Genomic DNA, 20920 nt, shown 5'->3' on the forward strand with positions numbered 1-20920 from the left:
CACAACGTTCCGAATCATATATCTTATTTATGTTATATTTCCTTTTATCTTCCTACTGAGCCTTTCACATCTAGTCCACATCCACTGGGATTAGAATGGTCCAAAATGTTTTTAAAGTCTTAAGATTTTGAACTGCTTGTTGGTTCACAAGTCCTAATTACCAATAAATAATTGATTAAATGGCGATCTTACTTGTGTTAATTATGTAAGCAAGTGTGGCTTACAGCTGTTTCGTTGCTACTTGACACCATCCTCAGAGCCTACTAGATCTCGGCGCTATCTCAACTTCGCTGCCTGTTGTGTGGGTGCGTTCGTGTGATGAAGAGTTGTGTCAAATAGTGTGTGTGTTCTATCAACGAACGCACCCACACAACAGGCAGCGAAGTTGAGATAGCGCCGAGATCTAGTTGGCTCTGAGGATGGTGTCAGGTAGCACCGAAACAGCTGTAAGCCATACATGCTTACATAATTAACACGAGTAAGATCACCATTTAATCAATTATTTATATTCAAGTGTTAAAAGTAATGTACGAAAGATTTAACATGGATCCTAATTATCGTTCCTATTCGGACTAACTCATCATCTCTAGTGGAATCTAAATTAAATTAATAAAATAAAATATTATCGAACAGTCACTCCTGGCATTCCCTCTCAGTTATCTGTCCATACATCATCACTCAGTCTAAAACATGTAACGTCGGGTGAAACACGCCTCCTTGTCTGGACGTAAACAACTGAACAACTATGTAAGTATAAATATAATAAACTTTTAAAAAAATGCTGAATCAGCTCACAACCTTTCAAAATTAATAATAAGCTATTAACTTAAATATTTTCAGACAAATATGGCATTCACCACGACGAATTAGACTGCGTGCTCTCCCACCAACAGCATTTGCATCACAGCTTTTTCCATCCCTTTTAAATTTATACATTATATATAACATTTTAACATAGTTAATATCAAATTGTACAAATTTAATTTTAATTATATGACCTAATGAGAATATTTAGCCTTAATTGTATAAGGTTAATATCATGCTGTGCCTTTCCTTGTTTTATACACATACGAGAACCTAGCATCAATGTTCAGCTTTACCATGTACAGTTTACCTCAAGAGGCACGAAACTTATATAATTGTAAATGCCAGCACGTGCATTACTTACTATATCATTAATTGTTAGATTGACTATCACCTATTTTAAAATTGTTTGCATCTCATGCACCTGATGATGACTTTTTAAAGTCGAAAATATTAGTGACTTTGTATTAAATATTGTGATGTAACAGATTATCTGACCTCACAAACTGAAAAGTGTATTTGACTGAAAATTTATTATATATAATTATTAATCTAGTGGAATACTTCATACATCACGTAGAAAATAAGCCCGCGAGAAATTGTATTGCTTTTCTGTATGACATTAACCACCTTGGTAGCTCAGTTGGCAAAGCGCTGGATTACAAAGACCGTAAATCGGAGTTCTAATCTCGGCGATGGCGGAGTTGTATTTGTGGTGGACAAAGCTAATGTAGTAATGGATTCTCCCATTTTTCCCTCGTCATTCCGTCAACTCTTTACACAATTCCCCTTATGCTCCGTGTCCCGCCCTATAATTATTTCCCTACCGTTTTATACATCTATAGCATTAAATACTAAATATTTTTACGTAGAACTAAGATTACCATGAGAAGAAATTCTATAGGAGGACATGGGATCTAAAATAAGAGGACACTGCTGAAAAAAGGAGGACTTTTTAAAAATTGGTATGAACAAAATTAAGCAAAGATAAAAACATTGGCTCACCTTAGTTTTCTCACTAGTTACTGGAACAGTATTACATCTGTAGCCTGGAGCCAACTTTGTGCACAAGAGTCTGAAGAGACAAACTTCTATCTTGTAACAAATAACTATGGAACTGTTCGCAGGACATGTTTGAAATTATATTTCACCATGATGATACCTCTGACTGTCTCCGTTAGCATGCGATTTCGTTCTTTTGTCCATTGAGCAGATATTAGGGAAAATACTCTCTCTTTTGTCCATTGTGACTTGGGATAAATAAATAGAATTGACATATTTTTAAGAGTTCTGAGAAAATTTCTGTGCTCGCAGAACTATTGGAATTCAAGAATTTGCACCATTGTTTATCTAAACTTAAATCTTTGTCCAAATTAACTTGATTCGCTTATCTTTGTGCATTGCAGAATAAAATTGATAAAATAGCTTAGAATAATGAATAGTGAAGTTTTTAGAGTGTAAGAATTCATTGCATGTCAATAGGTCATCATATTTTATGTTTTTTATGTGCTCCAGCTTCAATCGTTGAAAGCAGTTAATTTTTTTCATAGGTTTTCAGCATTTGTTTAGATATTCTATGCATAATATCGCACGTTATTCAATATTTATATTAATTCTAGTTGAAATGCGAAATGCCGGACATTTCAAAAAATTTTTAAGTGCCTGTCGGACAGGATAAAATAATTAAAATAGAGAACATGTCCTCCTTTTGCCGGACGGATGGTAACCCTATGTAAAAGTATATCTTTACTGATTAAAGTTCTCGTTAACACTTTGTTAAAAACATAAAATTTACTCTGTCACACGTTAAAAGTGTTAAAATTGTTAAAAAGGTATTTACCTTCGACAGACGGCCCGTTTCGACGCTATGTGTCGTCGTCTTCAGTGTCTCCTCACTAGGTATGGGAATGATTTGGGAATTAACAGTCAAGAAAAAATGCAACTCCCCCTCCTACAAGAGGAATACAAAGAGAACAAAGTCAGTACAAGAGAATAAGAGGAATACAAGGAGACATTGGGGAATACAAGGAAAACAAGGAAAAATAAATAAACTATGAAACAAGGAGAAGACGAGAGAAGAAAGTGAATACAAGAGAATAAGGGAAATGCAAGGAAACAATTGAAATACAAAGAGTACAAGTGGAATGAAAAGGAGGATAGGGGGACGACAATGAGAAGAAGGGGAATATAAGGAGAAGAAGGGAATACAAAGAGGATAAGGGGAAGATAGAAATAAGGGCAAAAGAAGGCGAAAAAGGGGAATAGAAAGAGAATAAGGGACATACAAAGAGAATCAGAAGAATACAAGACGAACAAGGGAAGTACAAGACGAAGAAAGGGAATACAAGATGAATATAGAGAATATGAGAACAATGGGAATAAAATGAGAACAATGGGATTACGAGGAGGACAAGCGGAAAGCAAGAAGGACAACGGGAATACAAAAAGAACGGAGGGAAGACAAATAGCACACGAGGAATATGAAAATAATAAGGGGAATACAAATAGGACAAGGGGAATACAGAGAAAACGGGGATGACAGAGAACAAGAGGACTACAAAGACGACAAAGGGGGAAAAGACAAGGAGAACAAGGAGCATACAGAGAGAATAAGAAGAGTTCAAGGAGAACAAACGGAATACAAGAATAATAAGAGCAATACAAGGAGAACAAAGGGAAAAAGGAAAACATGGAGAACGCAGGGAGAACAAAGGCAAATATTTGGAAAAAACAAGGAGAAGACAAGGAGAGCAAGGTAAATACAAGGACAACAAGAGGAATACAAGCAGATCAAGGGGAATGCAAGGACAAGAACAAGGGGATTCAATGAGAATAGAAAAGTACAAACATAACAAGGGAATATAAGAAAAACAAGAAGATAAGGAGAACCGGGGATACAAGGAGAATAAGGAGATACTGTACAATGAGAACAAGAGGAATACAAGGATAAGAATGGAAAGACAAGGTAAACAAGGAGAAGATAAAGAAAACAAGCGGATGACGAGGAGAACAACTAAAAGACACAGAGAACGTGGAAAAAATAAGAACAAAGGCAATACAAGGAGAACAAGGGGAATACAAATATAACATGTAATTCTGTGTACAGCTGTACAACACAGTAAAGCTTCGGAATATGTATGATAAGAACTTTCTTGTGTCAAATATTATTAACGTACCTTGTTAACATGTTTCGACCTATTTTCGGCCATCTTCGGAACTGGTCGTTGTTGGTCTTGGCGCCTCTTGTTTCCTGTGTGGGTGTGTTCGAAGTGTAGAGTCAAAGAGTGTATGTGTTTTGAAATTGAGTTGTGTGTTGAGAATATCGTTGGGGTGTGTTTTCGTGTGTATATTTCATATTGTTCTAGTGTGTTGAGTTTCTGGCTTTTTGGTTGGATGTGCAGTATTTCCATGTCTGTGTTGATGTTTCTGTAGGTGTGGTTGGCATTTGTGATGTGTTCCGAAGATGACCGAAAATAGGTCGAAACATGTTAACAAGGTACGTTAATAATATTTAACACAAAAAAGTTCTTATCATACATATTCCGAAGTGATACAGTGTTAAAAGTTGTGTAATCAAGATGTATGTACAGTAAAGCTATTCAGCCGTCTAATTTTTTCCTTCTCTTCTCTTATAATTTGTTCTACGTAGTTGTGTCATACGTGCTACAAAAGAGCTGGTTTAACATTAGTTTATACAAAAAGAAATGCACGTGTCTTTGAAATTACTGATTTAACCTGAAAAAATAAATTCTGAAAATATTTGTTGCTGATGTCTCTTAATGCTTCAAATTTTTTACAGAATTCTGCTAGCCTACAAAACCTCCATTCAGTTTCTGAGGTGGTCTGTGAAACTCGCATTAGATGACATGAATGCTCTTGGCTGTAGGAATTGTGTCATCGGTGAGGAATGCAATAAACGCAGGGCAAGTATCGTTATGGTCGGATGATATATCACGAAAATGCTCCAGAGAACCAATATAACGGTACAGACGTTCAGCTTGCAGGTTGGCGAAACTAATTTTACTCTACTTCGTGTCAACGTTCTTTTGTTTCTGTAGTTACCAACAGATGAAAGTCTGAGTTTGTGTTACTTTTTGTGCAAAAAAGTAAGAACCTGCACTCAATAGTTAGTTGGATCGTTTGCTAATCTCAAGGAGACATTTTGTTATCAACTGTTTACAATATTCTTTATTTAACGCCTCTTTGAAAATAAACAAATAATTAACTTAACCTTACTGAAATGTATGAGCAAGTGCATTTACGAAGAGATGCTAATAATCTCAGACAAGAGAAAAGTAGAAGTGTGGACAAATTTCTGACTTCTAGCAGGCGATAAAATTATATTTGTTCTTGTAATTTGTTTCAATAAAATTGTATGAACAGATTTTTAATTTGTAGCTATTTTTACAGTTTGTCCTGGACGAACACTATTGATTAGAAAGTTTTATAACTCAACCAATAAATTTATCCAAATGCCCTTTACTGTAAAAGACAGAGGAACTCGTCAAGTTTTTATGGCGATCAGTGAATCTCCACATGTGCACCTCATGTGACTCAACATGAAAGTACAATGTAACATGAATTTAAGGTTATTATCGCTGACTTCAGCATGCGTTTTATGTTTAACTTTGCGGGAGGCGGTAGCCAGCATCCAGTTCTCAAAAGCGGGCGTTAGGCTTTTAAAGGTTTGGAAACCCCCCTCCTTGTTAAATACCAGTAAAGATTTGGGATTGTGTTAGCCGTTTTTTGTTAAATACCAGTAAAGATATGGGATTGTGTTAGCGGTTTCTTGTTAAATACCAGTAAAGATTTGGGATTGTGTTAGCGGTTCCTTGTTAAATACCAGTAAAGATTTGGGATTGCGTTAGCGGTTTCTTGTTAAATACCAGTAAAGATTTGGGATTGCGTTAGCGGTTCCTTATTAAATACCAGTAAAGATTTGGGATTGCGTTAGCGGTTTCTTGTTAAATACCAGTAAAGATTTGGGATTGCGTTAGCGGTTTCTTGTTAAATACCAGTAAAGATTTGGGATTGCGTTAGCGGTTTCTTGTTAAATACCAGTAAAGATTTGGGATTGTGTTAGCGGTTCCTTGTTAAATACCAGTAAAGATTTGGGATTGCGTTAGCGGTTTCTTGTTAAATACCAGTAAAGATTTGGGATTGCGTTAGCGGTTTCTTGTTAAATACCAGTAAAGATTTGGGATTGTGTTAGCGGTTCCTTGTTAAATACCAGTAAAGATTTGGGATTGCGTTAGCGGTTTCTTGTTAAATACCAGTAAAGATTTGGGATTGTGTTAGCGGTTTCTTGTTAAATACCAGTAAAGATTTGGGATTGCGTTAGCGGTTTCTTGTTAAATACCAGTAAAGATTTGGGATTGCGTTAGCGGTTCCTTGTTAAATACCAGTAAAGATTTGGGATTGCGTTAGCGGTTTCTTGTTAAATACCAGTAAAGATTTGGGATTGTGTTAGCGGTTTCTTGTTAAATACCAGTAAAGATTTGGGATTGCGTTAGCGGTTTCTTGTTAAATACCAGTAAAGATTTGGGATTGTGTTAGCGGTTCCTTGTTAAATACCAGTAAAGATTTGGGATTGCGTTAGCGGTTTCTTGTTAAATACCAGTAAAGATTTGGGATTGCGATAGCGGTTTCTTGTTAAATACCAGTAAAGATTTGGGATTGTGTTAGCGGTTCCTTGTTAAATACCAGTAAAGATTTGGGATTGCGTTAGCGGTTTCTTGTTAAATACCAGTAAAGATTTGGGATTGTGTTAGCGGTTTCTTGTTAAATACCAGTAAAGATTTGGGATTGCGTTAGCGGTTTCTTGTTAAATACCAGTAAAGATTTGGGATTGCGTTAGCGGTTCCTTGTTAAATACCAGTAAAGATTTGGGATTGCGTTAGCGGTTTCTTGTTAAATACCAGTAAAGATTTGGGATTGTGTTAGCGGTTCCTTGTTAAATACCAGTAAAGATTTGGGATTGCGTTAGCGGTTTCTTGTTAAATACCAGTAAAGATTTGGGATTGTGTTAGCGGTTTCTTGTTAAATACCAGTAAAGATTTGGGATTGTGTTAGCGGTTCCTTGTTAAATACCAGTAAAGATTTGGGATTGCGTTAGCGGTTTCTTGTTAAATACCAGTAAAGATTTGGGATTGTGTTAGCGGTTTCTTGTTAAATACCAGTAAAGATTTGGGATTGCGTTAGCGGTTTCTTGTTAAATACCAGTAATGATTTGGGATTGTGTTAGCGGTTCCTTGTTAAATACCAGTAAAGATTTGGGATTGCGTTAGCGGTTTCTTGTTAAATACCAGTAAAGATTTGGGATTGTGTTAGCGGTTTCTTGTTAAATACCAGTAAAGATTTGGGATTGTGTTAGCGGTTCCTTGTTAAATACCAGTAAAGATTTGGGATTGCGTTAGCGGTTTCTTGTTAAATACCAGTAAAGATTTGGGATTGTGTTAGCGGTTTCTTGTTAAATACCAGTAAAGATTTGGGATTGCGTTAGCGGTTTCTTGTTAAATACCAGTAAAGATTTGGGATTGCGTTAGCGGTTCCTTGTTAAATACCAGTAAAGATTTGGGATTGCGTTAGCGGTTTCTTGTTAAATACCAGTAAAGATTTGGGATTGTGTTAGCGGTTCCTTGTTAAATACCAGTAAAGATTTGGGATTGCGTTAGCGGTTTCTTGTTAAATACCAGTAAAGATTTGGGATTGTGTTAGCGGTCCCTTGCAATAAGCGGAGGTAGCAAGGAGACGAATGACTATTGAAATAATGAACAAAGCAGGGCATCTAGCAGGCACAGATAACAGAGATTAAAACGAAGCTTTCTATTTTCCGAAGATCATTTCTTTTAATAAGAAAGTGTATTCATTATTAACAACGCGCATAGAGAGCAGAGGTAGAATGGTGAATTTGAAAACAAAAAGAGATCTAATGTGAGCATGTGTATTGTATGTGACGTCTTATTACTTAAAACAGTGTTTGAAGCAGTAATTAGGAGAGGGAGAGACCGATTTATTAGCGAAGTGATATCTCCATATTTTTATTACATGTATTCGCGGGGATGTTCTGGCGACTTCGTTAGAATTAGCTTCCTCACACAGGTGTTTCGTCACTTGTCAGCATCGGACAGATTTAGGGCCACCTTGAGCGGGGTTTCGTATAGACTCGATGAAGCATAAAATTCTAAAGCCGGAGTCGGACTAGACCCGTGGGAAAGATACTGCCAAGCTTGGGTTTTCCAAAGAACGGGTATTCTTGTGAGATATACAAACTAATTAGATGTTTTGGGAAATCCAAAGTTTAAATTTAGAGATGACATATTTCGCGCCCAATAAGAAGAGATCTTGGTCCAGCTTATGAGGTCACTTTGGACCAATAGGGAATAGATTTTAGGCCAGTTAGTGACGTAGTTTTTAACCAATAGGATAGTTAGTTTTAGCGTAGGATAGGTTTTTATAAATAAGGGTGACGGGGAGTGGTGTTAACGACTACTATTCCGCCGCGGAGCGGAGATCATAAGAACGAGTTCGCATCGTGTCGGCGGCCCTACATACAGAGCACTATAACTACTTCGTTTGGTGTCAACGACTACTATTCCGCTTCGGAGCGGAGATCATCAAAACAACTTTACATCGTGTCGGCGGCCCTACATACAGGGCAGAATAACTACTTCGTTTGGTGTCGACAGGACTACTATTTCGCTTCGTGTCATAGTGTACTGGACAGAGTATTGAATTTGTAGTATCGGATAGAGCTTATTCAGAGCCGCCATAGAGTCGATACAGAAGTGCGACCAACGATTGAATTATATGTCAGCCGGAAATACATATTCTAGGGTTTACCAAGTGGATACGACAATAAACTTATAGTTTTGAAGTTTACGCTGCCTTTTATTTAAGTAGCCGGCTTGGTATTATTCCCGACATCAACCTGCACCACAACCGTACCTCGGCTACCCTGAGTGAATCTCACGCAACATCGAGACGCACCCACCCTCAAATGGCGTCCAACGTGTGGTCACAATAACCACTCACCCTCAAATGGCGTCCAACGTGGGACCTCGATAACGACATACACTCACATGTTTCGTTTGTCTAATACTGTTATTTTTTCGTTTAGGAAAGAAATGTTCAATTTCTGGTGCACATTTCAGTTTCTTCTTTGGTATATTTTTATGCATCCTTTCACTATTTTTGTATTTTTTCCCAGTTATTTTTCTTTATTTATCCCTTGTACTGAGAAGGGATCCGAAAGCTTGCACTGCAGCCTGAGGCTTATTGTGCTTACCACTCCTATTCTGTGAATTATTGGGTAGCCCAGGGGTGTGCTGGAGGGGCTTGCAAGGGCTCACGTGAACCCTTTGTTAAATATTTATATTGTTCCGAGTCCTTTGTTAAAATAGTCCGCGAGAAAAAATTAATTTAATTTAACCATTTCCTATTCTACATTCTGCTGACGCTAAAGAGATCGACTAAAATATAGGAATTTAGCGGCTTTTGCACTGCTTTTTGGAGACTAGATATAATCATGACTTCTGAGATTTCGTGGAGGATAACTCAACAGGAAAGAACAATGCCCCTTTGTCATTAACTGTAGTCAAAGCCAAAAAAATCGCGAATTATATTACTATTAGGAACGCGGCTTTAGTGTAATGAATTACATTACCACCTGTGATAGAAGTAAGCTTACGGGCTCCCAGTTGTCCAGTTTAATTACTATTAAAATTATTTATCGGCAAACCTATGAAAGAATGGGACGCGATCCTGGTTGAGAAATCATCGCCTTACTACGGATATTCGAGTGCGTCCGGCATCTAAGCTGAGTCCATCGATGAACGAAATGGCAGTTTGAAATCCATTATTATTATTATTATTATTATTATTATTATTATTATTATTATTATTATTATTATTATTGTAAAGTAACCATTTTCCCTTCTTCGTTTTTCTTTCTTTTTTTGCAAATCCTTTGTTAAACTATTGCCAGCACACCGCTGGAGTAGTCGAACGGCCGCGCTCTTGTACAAGTACAGTATGCCGGACCGTGAACTTAACCAGGGCTATTGTATGGATGATGTTGATATGTGAATTAATCATGGCGAAATGGGTCCGAGGTCCAACGCCGAAAGTTATCCAGCAATTCTGCTACAATTGGTTGAGGGAAAACGCCGGAAAAAACCTAACCAGGTAACTTGTCCCAACCAGAATTTGAACCCGGGCCCGCTCGTGTACGGTCAAACGCGCTAACCGTTACTCCATAACAGTGGACTTCTTCACGCCTTACTCTACCAATGCAAGTACCGAAATAGCGACTATATTTTTTTTTTTATTTGTAATGGCTTTAACTCCTAGGTTATATCGCGACTCTTTATAGTTTACTTTTAACTGTTGGGAATGCTTGTTGCTGATGTATTGTGTTTATTATTTTGTGATAATTGGGGTCTAATCCGGCATTCGCCTTTATTTAATTGAAAATTAGCTATATTGAGTCGAGGAAAAAACAACATAGAAAATCTCGACCAAATTAGTCCACACCGGAGATCTCTCGTAGGCTATACCAGTTTATTGAGCCACCTCGCCTGCTGCAAACATTTTGTAAATTATTTCAGTTTTGTTTATTATCTAAATTTATTTTTAATGTCCATTGTATCAAATCGCTAGCATTTTGAAGTTAATGTAATTACTGTATATATATATATATATATATATATATATATATATATATATAATATTTATTTTCATACGTTACACATCGATAGTACTGTTCTCCAACCAGGAGATTAACCGTCAAAGGAATGTGCTTACTATTGCGTCATCTATTGGAGCGAAGTAGATAGATAATATTACCGCTATAACGTCAGTTTAAAAAACATGCGCACTCTTGCATATGTTATTTTCTGTATGGAGGGATTAAAAGACCAGGAGATTAACCGTGATCTAATTTTGTAACTAGGGTAGTATAAGTATGCGTGTATCAGTGTTATCGTTTGTGCTTTGAGAGTTAGCCAATGGAGATGCGTGTACCCACGTGTGTGACCTTAAGACATCAACATTCATTCATAGCATATATATATATATATATATATATATATATATATATATATATATATATATAATATTTATTTTCATACGTTACACATCGATAGTACTGTTCTCCAACCAGGAGATTAACCGTCAAAGGAATGTGCTTACTATTGCGTCATCTATTGGAGCGAAGTAGATAGATAATATTACCGCTATAACGTCAGTTTAAAAAACATGCGCACTCTTGCATATGTTATTTTCTGTATGGAGGGATTAAAAGACCAGGAGATTAACCGTGATCTAATTTTGTAACTAGGGTAGTATAAGTATGCGTGTATCAGTGTTATCGTTTGTGCTTTGAGAGTTAGCCAATGGAGATGCGTGTACCCACGTGTGTGACCTTAAGACATCAACATTCATTCATAGCATTATCCCGCTGCGTCTCATTCCCCTGAGACTTTCTCCTGGTTGGAGTACAGTAATACAGCCAGACACGTGAGGTTATATTCATAGAAACAATAAGCTATTTATTATTCCATCCTAATTTCTCTTCGGCTGCATTTCTAAGCTAGTTGTTAATGTAGTTGAAACTCCAAATATTTAAAATTTAAACAGTTCAATTGGAATGTATTATTTTAGCAAATTATGTGCAAATGAAGCTGAATGTCGAACATTAGCAGTCCGTGTCCCATGTTCGTAGAAACTAAGCTTTACAAATATAGCATTCCACGCTATAATAATAACATTGAGAACCTCAGTGGAGCATGGTTTAATCGTCGTCCCCCTGTCTTCAGGATCCATTCCAACATCTGTCTTGGCAATCTACATAGAGTGGATCGGGAGAAGATGCCTCACTTTTTCTTCGATTAAAAATTTAAGATACTGTTCGTTTAGTTTAGAATTTCATATTGAAATATCAAAGTCTGGAAGGTATTTTGAAACTATATTTTTGGTACAAAACAGAAAACATTAATTACCTTGTTTATAGATACAGATTTTCTTCTTACCTGCACTATAGGCATCTTTCCCCGATAGTCGGGTAAGATGGCAAATACAATTAACACATTTACTGATATATGCATTTTACCTGAAGTTGGTTTGATACATGTATATAACAAGAATGACTTAATCTAAAGCTCATTGCCACTTTCTCACTCGTTTATCACTACTTAGCAACACAGGCATTGCACAGATTTTATCGCCGTTTTCAAGACTCGTGAAATCACTTCTTGCACGCAATGAATTCAATCCAGTACATTTTTTTGTCATCATTCTTTTTTAAACGGCGTTTAAGGGTACGGTAAAGAATCCTGTATGTTGCGATGCTCTAAAACAGTTTATATTCCCTGTTCTAACATGTTCCATCGCAAGTTGAACACTGTCATCAATCCACTGACTTCTATCAGAGGACCTTACGTAATGTTTACGCATTCCCAGCAAGAAAACAAAAAATAAAACTCTTACAAAAATTTGTCATCTTACCCCGAAAAAAATTGAGCATCTTCCCCAAGTGTCGGGGTAATATGCCTAGTGATGTGACGCAACCTAAGATGGCGGAACAAGATCGTTGGTTGTTAACAATACAAACTTTAGAACCTTTACTACAATATGCATTACAAATGTTTGACAGTTACGAATTCAACAATGTATTAAAATTGTAACATACCTTTGCAATTATTTTATAGCAAAAAAATAAGCTGCTTTCTTGCTTTTCTTATTTTCACAACAAGAACACGTGGCAAAATGAGTTAGCTTCCACTCTACAGACATTCAACTGTCTCAGTGATCATGAAGATATGCGCGTGGCGTTCTGTCTTGGAAGAATGTGAAACTACAAAGAAATAAGCATCTTCCCCCGATAGTCATCTGCCCCCGATTCACTCTACTGTTTCTTCTAAAAACTAACACCCCTACAAACTAACATCGCGCCAACAAATCCCTTCGAAAATCGTGCAACCCCTCTCCCGCGTATTTGTGGGGACAGTGTTCCTTATCGTCCTCCCCTGTTGAGAACACTGTACTTGAAATATCTTCACTGAATGTTACCTGAAAACCATTTCACCCATGCGGAAGAAATTTTACACCATCCCGCATGCAGGAAGAAGGGCCTCATACTGGGTGTTCATTTCAAAGTGTGTCATGACGTCACCGTTGTTGAGTCACCGATTTGAAACGAGTTTCACCATATATGTCAGAGAAGTTGCCTATTATTCAAGGCGTTCAATCTGAAATTGAGAACGTGTACGGTATAACTTGAACGTCGCAGCAACAGATGGCGGTCTGTACGGTCTGTGTGCTATCGTAACCTCATAACCTCTTTCGAACTGTGTTTTGCGCGGGCAAGTCGTACGGAGGGTATTTGTTATCATCTGTTGCGTACGGCAACATTCCACAACACAAATCAAATGCTCCGTGTCCATGTTGACCGTCGAAATTAATGTCAACAAATACGTAAGTAATCGTCTTAACCCTCTCCCCATATCCCGATAGTACGTGTTTCCAAACAGTTCACATTACTGCCACTACTGGCGTTACCGTACGTATCGGTACGTACTCTTCAGAATGAACGCCGTACTTGCTAGGCAACTTCTCTCGCTCATAGGTGATATGCCTCTGCGGAAGTGTAGGAAGATTGGATTCTCTAGGCTCATCGGCTAGCCACATGACGGCATACAGCGAGCCATGACACACTTTGAACTGAACACCCAGTAGTTGTTCAGCCAATGGAAAAGGAATCATACTAGAAATAAAATATAAATAAGAAAGTTGAAGTTCATGTTCACATTACCTTTATAATGTTGTTATGCAGTGAGTTCATTATTTTCTGCTTTCAGACTGTATAAACAACAGGTACGCTCCCCCAACCCATCGCCTGGGCCCACAGGAGACCGCCTACGTGATAACAGAGGCCCGTCTGAAACAAATCCGCAGTGAGTTCCTGTACTGCTTCTTCGACAAGGGCGGCGACGACGACCATGGCGACTACCAGAAGGACATCCAAAGCTCCGTGTCGCAGATCCACAAGAACTTCAACTTCCAGCTGCCCTTCTTCGGATACCGTTTCAACTACACAAGGGTACAAATGAGTGACAGTTTTTAAAAGCTATTATCAGGTGTACTTAAAAGTAATCGTCTACAAATATTTTGGTAATGTTTCATTTGATAACAAAATACAATATTTCCGAGAATTAATGGTGAGATTTTACGAGTTCACTGTGAAGCATGTATTGTGTGTAATGGATTGAAGGTGATTGTAATTAGTTCAGTAACTCAAACAGTTTCCAAATAACGTTAGTAAATTTCAATATGATTACCATTACCAGTACGACAGAGGTCTAAGCGAAATTCAATTTCAGCCCACACTCTGACAAGAATATCTCGCGTAATGCTTGTGATTACTTGTCTGATTCTTCATTTTAGGTTGATCAAGATTCTCAATTCTTTCACTGTAGACCTCACTCTTAACATAGTTCCAAAGGTAGAAGTCCAATGGAGTGAGATCCGGAATTCTAGCAGGCCATGGGATGGATCCGTCCATTTTGTGAACCTCGTTTTAACCGTGACAACGCTTTTTAGTTCTTTAAACATTCTGATTATTGTATTGTGTTTCTGTTTTATGAAGGATTTTAGATAAGGGTGCAAATAGCTATAGTAGCTAACGCACCCTTTTTAAACCCCAATAACTATAGATTGACAAATCGAACTGAAACCCTGACCGAGTTACTACGTAAGCGCTGGCTATCTTGGGGAGGAGCAAGTGAGAAAGCACGGGGGGGGGGGAGGGAGAGAGCATTATGCACTATGTACTTGCAGGTCCACTCACAATTTGTTATTTGTCAAACCTGCTAACAAAAGCATTAGAAGGTTGACTAGTTGCCTGCAATGCTAGCATAATGGAACCTTCCTAGCCGACAGTCGAGGCAAAAATGAAGAATCCGTTATTGTGGTAATACTGGAGAGTGGTTCTTCTATTGGTCGCGATGCCCACACACACCCTCTCAGATATTTACGTGGTGATTGGTGACTGAATGACGAGGAGCGAGGGAGAGAGAAGAAAGAAAGAGAGAGATTCCAGAAGTTGGCGTGTTTTACGGGGTTTCACTTGAAGTTGTCAAACTATAACTAACTGGATCCATTTCTGCCAGTTCATCGGTCTGGAAATCGATGATTTAACTCTTCTCGGACATGATTTACGAAATGGGACGATGCTCCATTCTGTTGAAAGATGATTTGCAACTCGATTTCCATTTGCTCGATTTGGGGAAATTCTGCAGCATGTCCATGTATGCAATGGAGTTGATGTTTGTTTCAACAAAAAAGAATGGACAAAAAATCTTGTTGTGCATTAGGCCGCACCAAAATTGACCTTAGGAGAATCTCGAATATGTTCGTGTATCACATGTGGATTTTCCATTCCCTAAATTACACAATTGTGCCGATTAACACAACCATTTACATGGAACTTGGTCAGGATATTCTCTAGAAATTCTGGTTCATTATCAATTCTTTGTAGCATGGTAGCAGCGAATTCAGTCCTAAGCAACATATCCTGTGGTCTTACTACATGCAAGAGTTGAATTTTATAAGAATGTAATTTCAATCTCTTCAGCTTGACGTCATGCACTGTTGACTTAGGACTACCTAACTGCAGACTGGAACGGATTTCTGAGGACTCTGAACATAGGACTATTATATAACTTTCAATGCAACAATGATGTGAAAGCAAACTGTTTGAGGTACTAAACTAATTACAAGCACTTTCAATCAATTACACATAATACTGGGTGTTCATTTCAAAGTGTGTCATGACGTTACTGTTGTGAGTCAGCGATTTGAAGCGAGTTTCAGCTTTTATGTCAGAGAAGTTGCCTATTAATCAAGGCGTTCAATCTGAACTTGAGAACGTGTACTGTATAACTTGAACGTCGTAGCAACAGATGGCGGTCTGTAAAGTCTGTGTGCTACTATAACCTCTTTCGAACTGTGTTTTGCCCGGGCAAGTCATACGCAGGGTATTTGTTATCATCGGTTGCGTACGGCAACATTCCACAATACAAATCAAATGCTCCGTGTCTATGTTGACCGTCGAAGTTAATGTCAACAAATACGTAAGTAATCGTCTTAACCCTCTCCACATATCCCGACAGTAAGAAAAAACTCACCTTAGTACGTGTTTCCAAACAGTTCACGTTCCTGCCACTGCCGGTGTTACCATACGTACTGGTAAGTACTCTTCCGAATGAACGCCGTACTTGCTAGGCAACTTCTCTGGCACATACGTAATACGCCTCTGTGGAAGTGCAGGAAGATTAAATTCTCTAGGCTCAACGACTAGCCACATGACGGCATATAGCGAGCCATGACACATTTTTAACTGAACACGCAGTACGTGTTTCACAGTGAACTCGTGAAACCCACTATTCATTCTCGGAAACTCTGTATTGCAATGCAATTTATTACGAAATATTACCATTTGCAGCTGTCCGTGAATGGGTACCTGGAGTTCAGTGACCCGCCCGAGCACTACACATACCCGCTGGTATTCCCCATCAAAGAGTGGCCCAAACGCAATGACCCATCTTTCATTGGCATCTTCTTCAGCAAGTGCCGCATCGGCAAAATCCGCAACGAGGACATAGACCAACGCAAGCCAGGCGTGTACTTCCGTCTGGAGCGTGACCTGCAGAGTCGAACTGATCAATTTGGCGTGGAGATGCGCGAACGACTCAAGTGGGACATTCGGGAGGGAGTCATTGGCTCAGAAAACTTCAACCCCAAGCACGCTGTCATCGTTACTTGGAAGAACGTGTCCTTTGCTGGTGGAATTGATAACTCCCTCTACAGAGTAAGTCTACACTTTGTGTCGCTAAGATCATAGACTTCCAAACTTTTCCCTCAACACCTATTCTCCGATTATTGCCTCTCATTTCTAACAAATTCACTCCCAATTGAGAGCACTTACGGTATTAAAGCCCTTCATTTCCCACTTTGATGCCAGGTTGTAAATACGAGGGTTGTGTTGTAGTAGACCTATGTTCTGCTGTATTCCTTTGCTCAGTGTCGTGTTAATTGCCATCTGCTGTGCCCCATCGTGTTGTATTTTGTTGTGCTGTTTTGCATAGTATAGTATTGTGCTGTTTTTCATGCTGTGTTTTAATGTGCTGTGCAGTTTTGCTGTTGTATTGTGCTATGGTTTGCTGTATTATATAGTGTTGTGTATATTTTTAGCTGTGTTACATGGAATTATTTTATGTTGGTGTTATACTGTGTTTGTCCTTGGCGTTTGATGTTTTATTGTGCTATATTTAGCTACTGTGTTTTTTGTGTTGCATCATGCTTTGCATTGTTAGTACATACAGAATATACCGGCTGAAAGTAAACATAAATAATAGCCATGTTTGAAGCCAATTCGAGAATTGTACATTATAATTTAGTAATGTAAAACGCAATCGTTAGAAAATCTCTCCTAGATTTATTCTGTCACACTTACAAGTTGATTGTTGCGTCACTTGCCGCACAAGCACAGAAACAGAATGAGAATAGATTATGCATTACTTGCTTTCTTGTCAGTCAAGATGTGAATGCCACAGCATAAAGTCCAGTGCGTGTTGATTTTCATCGATATGGCGAATCATTTGAATACCGAAATCATCTCTTTTGTGGTTGAAGATGATGAAATTGGAGTTTGTAAGCACGCAAACGGTAATTTTGTGAAGAATGTCGTGAACTGTTGAATGAAGAACTTGCAGTTCCCTATTAGTCTGTCTAATTGACTTACGTGAACTTCTAATGAATTAGTGACACAGTCTCTCTCCGGTCAAATGCTTTATAAGATGTTTCCCTGTTTTTTTAAATCAGGCTTTCAGCCTCTCGTAGAATTCTACCCCACTCGTAAATAGATTTGTATGCAAGGATCCACAATCCATTCCTTTCGTGTATGCCACTGAATACGTGTAACTGATTAAATTCTGAAAATTAGAGCACGCACTGCACTTTACGCTGTGGCATCCACATCTCGACTGACAAGAAAATGACTGATGCATAACCTGTAATTCAGTTTCTGCACTTGCGTGGCGGATGGTGTAAGAATCACTTTGGAAGTGTGACAGAACAAATCTCGGAGAGATTTTCTATCAATTATACTTCACGTTACAAGATTATAATATACAGTTCTCGAATTATACGCTGTTATTTATGTTTATCTTTAGTCCGAACATTCTGTATTTTGATGTGTTAAGATTATATTATGTATTGTATTTTGTTATGTTATGTTACATTCTTGTGTATTTTGTTGTGTGGTAGATCGTGTTTTGTTGTATTAATTTATTTGTGTTGTGTTATCATTAATCATGTTATTTAATTACTGCAGAAGTTTCGTTTTGTATCCTGCAACTGGTTTGAGGGCCATTTATTTTTCATAGATAAAACAAAAACCTGACAAAATCTGTTTGCTATCTGTATACAATATATAAAACAGAAATCAATACTGTATGTTCATTGAGACATGGAAAATATTCTTTATCAACACATATATGAAAGTGTTAATTAATAGTCCATGCTTTGTTGCAGACGAATACTTTCCAGATGGTTTTGGCTACTGACGAAGTGTATACATACGCGATCTTCAATTACGTAAATATCCAATGGACAAGTCATACAGAGGCAGGAGGAGACACAACCACAGGAGAGGGTGGCGTACCAGCATTTGTAAGTTGACATAAAATATAATATTGAGTTAGACAAAAGCAGTATGTAACTTTCTGTATAGTCTGTGTGTTCTTTCCCATGACCACACAACCGCTTTAGACCACTACCAAATTTTTTCATAGTTTCCTTCTTTTTCATCTATTCCTCTTCTTCCACTTCTTCCTTACTTCTTCTCTTCCTCTTCCTCCTATTCGTCAACATCTTCTATTTCTTTCCTTTCTGTTTCCTTCTCCTCTCTCCATGCTCCTTCTTCTTCTCCTGCTCTCTTTTTCTGTACTTATCCGCCTGCTATTTTGTTCACCTCATCTTCATTTCCTTCCCTTTTCTTCTCGTCTTCCTGTCCTTTTGGTTTTCTGCTCTTTTTGTACTTTTTCCTCTCTGCCCCTTTTTCCTTCCTCTTCCTCCACCTACTCTTCATCATCTTATTCATTTACTTCATTTTCCTACTCCTTTTCATTAGCTCCTCTTCTTTTATTTTCAATTATCTCCTACTTCTTAATCATGTTCCTTCTTCTCTATTTGCATTCTTTTACTCCTTCATTCTGTCCTCTAATTCCTCTGCATCATCACATCCTTCTTCACGAATTAGGTGTCTACTTGTTCGAGTTCTAACATTTGTTTTGTATACAACCATAGTCTGAAAACACTGATCTGCGTCATTTTTGAGGACAACATTTTCATAGCTGCTTTTTTATAAATACATAGATTTAGTGCATGCTGAATTCAGAAATGTAACTCATTTTGCTCAGTCAGGTCAGATTTCCTTGCTATTGCATTTTTTAAAAATATGATATTTCAGAGATAAATTGCATCTTATAGTTATTAGACTATACTAATTAGGGTTTCAAGTCAGACTTAGATTTGCGTAAATAGTAAAATATGTATGTAGAATGAAACACGAACACCATTATTGTGGAAGGAAGGACCTTTTGAAGGACTTTCGTGCGTGTTTTGCATCTGGAACACCCCTCTCGAGGTACTAGCAATAGTCTGCAAGCATGTTCGCATCCCAACGATTCTGGTACCTCTATTTCTTCACCTGAATGTCTCTATGAAAGCGTTCACCTTGCTCCTCTCTATATTCCCCACAGTTTTCAGGAAAGTAATCTAAATGCGAGCTGAGGAAGCGCAATGATTGAGCAAAATGAGTTATATTTTTGAATTCAGCATGCAAGGAACATAAAAGATCAGTTATAAAATCCTTGACCTTAGAAAAAAAGTTTTGAAACGCAGACCAGTGAAATCAATTGAAGATTATATGAATAAAAAATAAAAAAATTGCTAAGCAACACAGAAGGCTATTATGCTAGTGAAGAAATAATATTAAATAAAGAGTAAATGTGTTAATGGATTGTCGCATTACAGATTGGATTCAACGCAGGAAATGGCACACAAAGCTATTCATATGTTCCGTACTCCCAGAACTCCGTGCTTCGAGACCTGACAGGAAGAGGCTGGACCAATGGCTTCCCTGGAAGACACATCTTCCGTATAGACGAGAAGATCTTAGTTGGCAACTGCAACAAGGACATCTGTTAGTATCTGCAATGTCTCAGACTGAATCTCAAATGATTACATTCCAAGCAACACTTGTTAATTGTATGATTGTTCTGTTCCAGCTGGAGCGAATCTGCCACTCATGTTTGCTCCAGAGAGCGGAAACATGTTGGGAGGCACTGTTGTTAACATAACAGGTCCTTGCTTCGTGCCTGGAGAGAAAATTCAGTGCAGGTAATGAATATTTTCTTGTTATTCTTCTTCTAGATTACAGATTAAGCTCAAAAGGCTAAATTTGCTCAGTCCAATATTTTTATGACATCTGAGGTTTTGTTCCCGGTCATGTTTTTAAACCAGTACTCGTGTTTGTTAGAGACCTCCATTTTATTGACGAATTTCTTTCTATATTTATTTAATGTCACTAAGATTTTTAAATTTTATTTTTCCATTCCTTATTTCAACTCTCTCTCTCGCTCTCTCTCTCTCTGTCTCACGCACACGCGCACACATACATACATACACACACACACACACACACCATTGGAAAAATAATTAAAAGTCAAAATATATTGAAGGTTATCTTAAAACGTGTATTGATGTTGATATATTATGTACTATTAAAATTAATCTTTTTACTGCATGTTGGTAGGTATTGTATTTCTTCCAAATAGGTCCTAATATAATAGTATATTACGATACAAGGTTGGAAAGTGCTTTTTACAAAATCGAGGGTGAGTTTGAAAAACGAGCGAGATTTTGTAATGCACTTCAGAAACTTGTATTGTACAACATTTTTTGCACGTTCATATTTTTAAAATTGCAAATACAATATATTCTGCATTGAAAATTTAGAGCAATATTATTCTAAAGCCTTCGCAAAATTGCACTG

At 37.7% G+C, this 20920-nt stretch overlaps 1 protein-coding gene across 2 annotated transcripts in view; it reads left to right on the forward strand.

Annotated features, from left to right (window-relative positions):
- The window catches only part of mesh (sushi domain containing 2 mesh), an 85376-nt gene that overhangs the window by 15186 nt on the left and 49270 nt on the right, over positions 1–20920 (forward strand). For both annotated transcript variants that reach the window (XM_069840103.1, XM_069840104.1), the window contains exons 2-6: positions 13662–13903; positions 16307–16672; positions 18397–18534; positions 19900–20068; positions 20154–20265. In XM_069840103.1, coding sequence (XP_069696204.1) covers positions 13662–13903; positions 16307–16672; positions 18397–18534; positions 19900–20068; positions 20154–20265 — 1027 coding nt within the window. The remainder of the gene's footprint in view (positions 1–13661; positions 13904–16306; positions 16673–18396; positions 18535–19899; positions 20069–20153; positions 20266–20920) is intronic.

Source organism: Periplaneta americana, chromosome 11, assembly GCF_040183065.1.
Source record: "Periplaneta americana isolate PAMFEO1 chromosome 11, P.americana_PAMFEO1_priV1, whole genome shotgun sequence".
NCBI lineage: Eukaryota > Metazoa > Arthropoda > Insecta > Blattodea > Blattidae > Periplaneta > Periplaneta americana.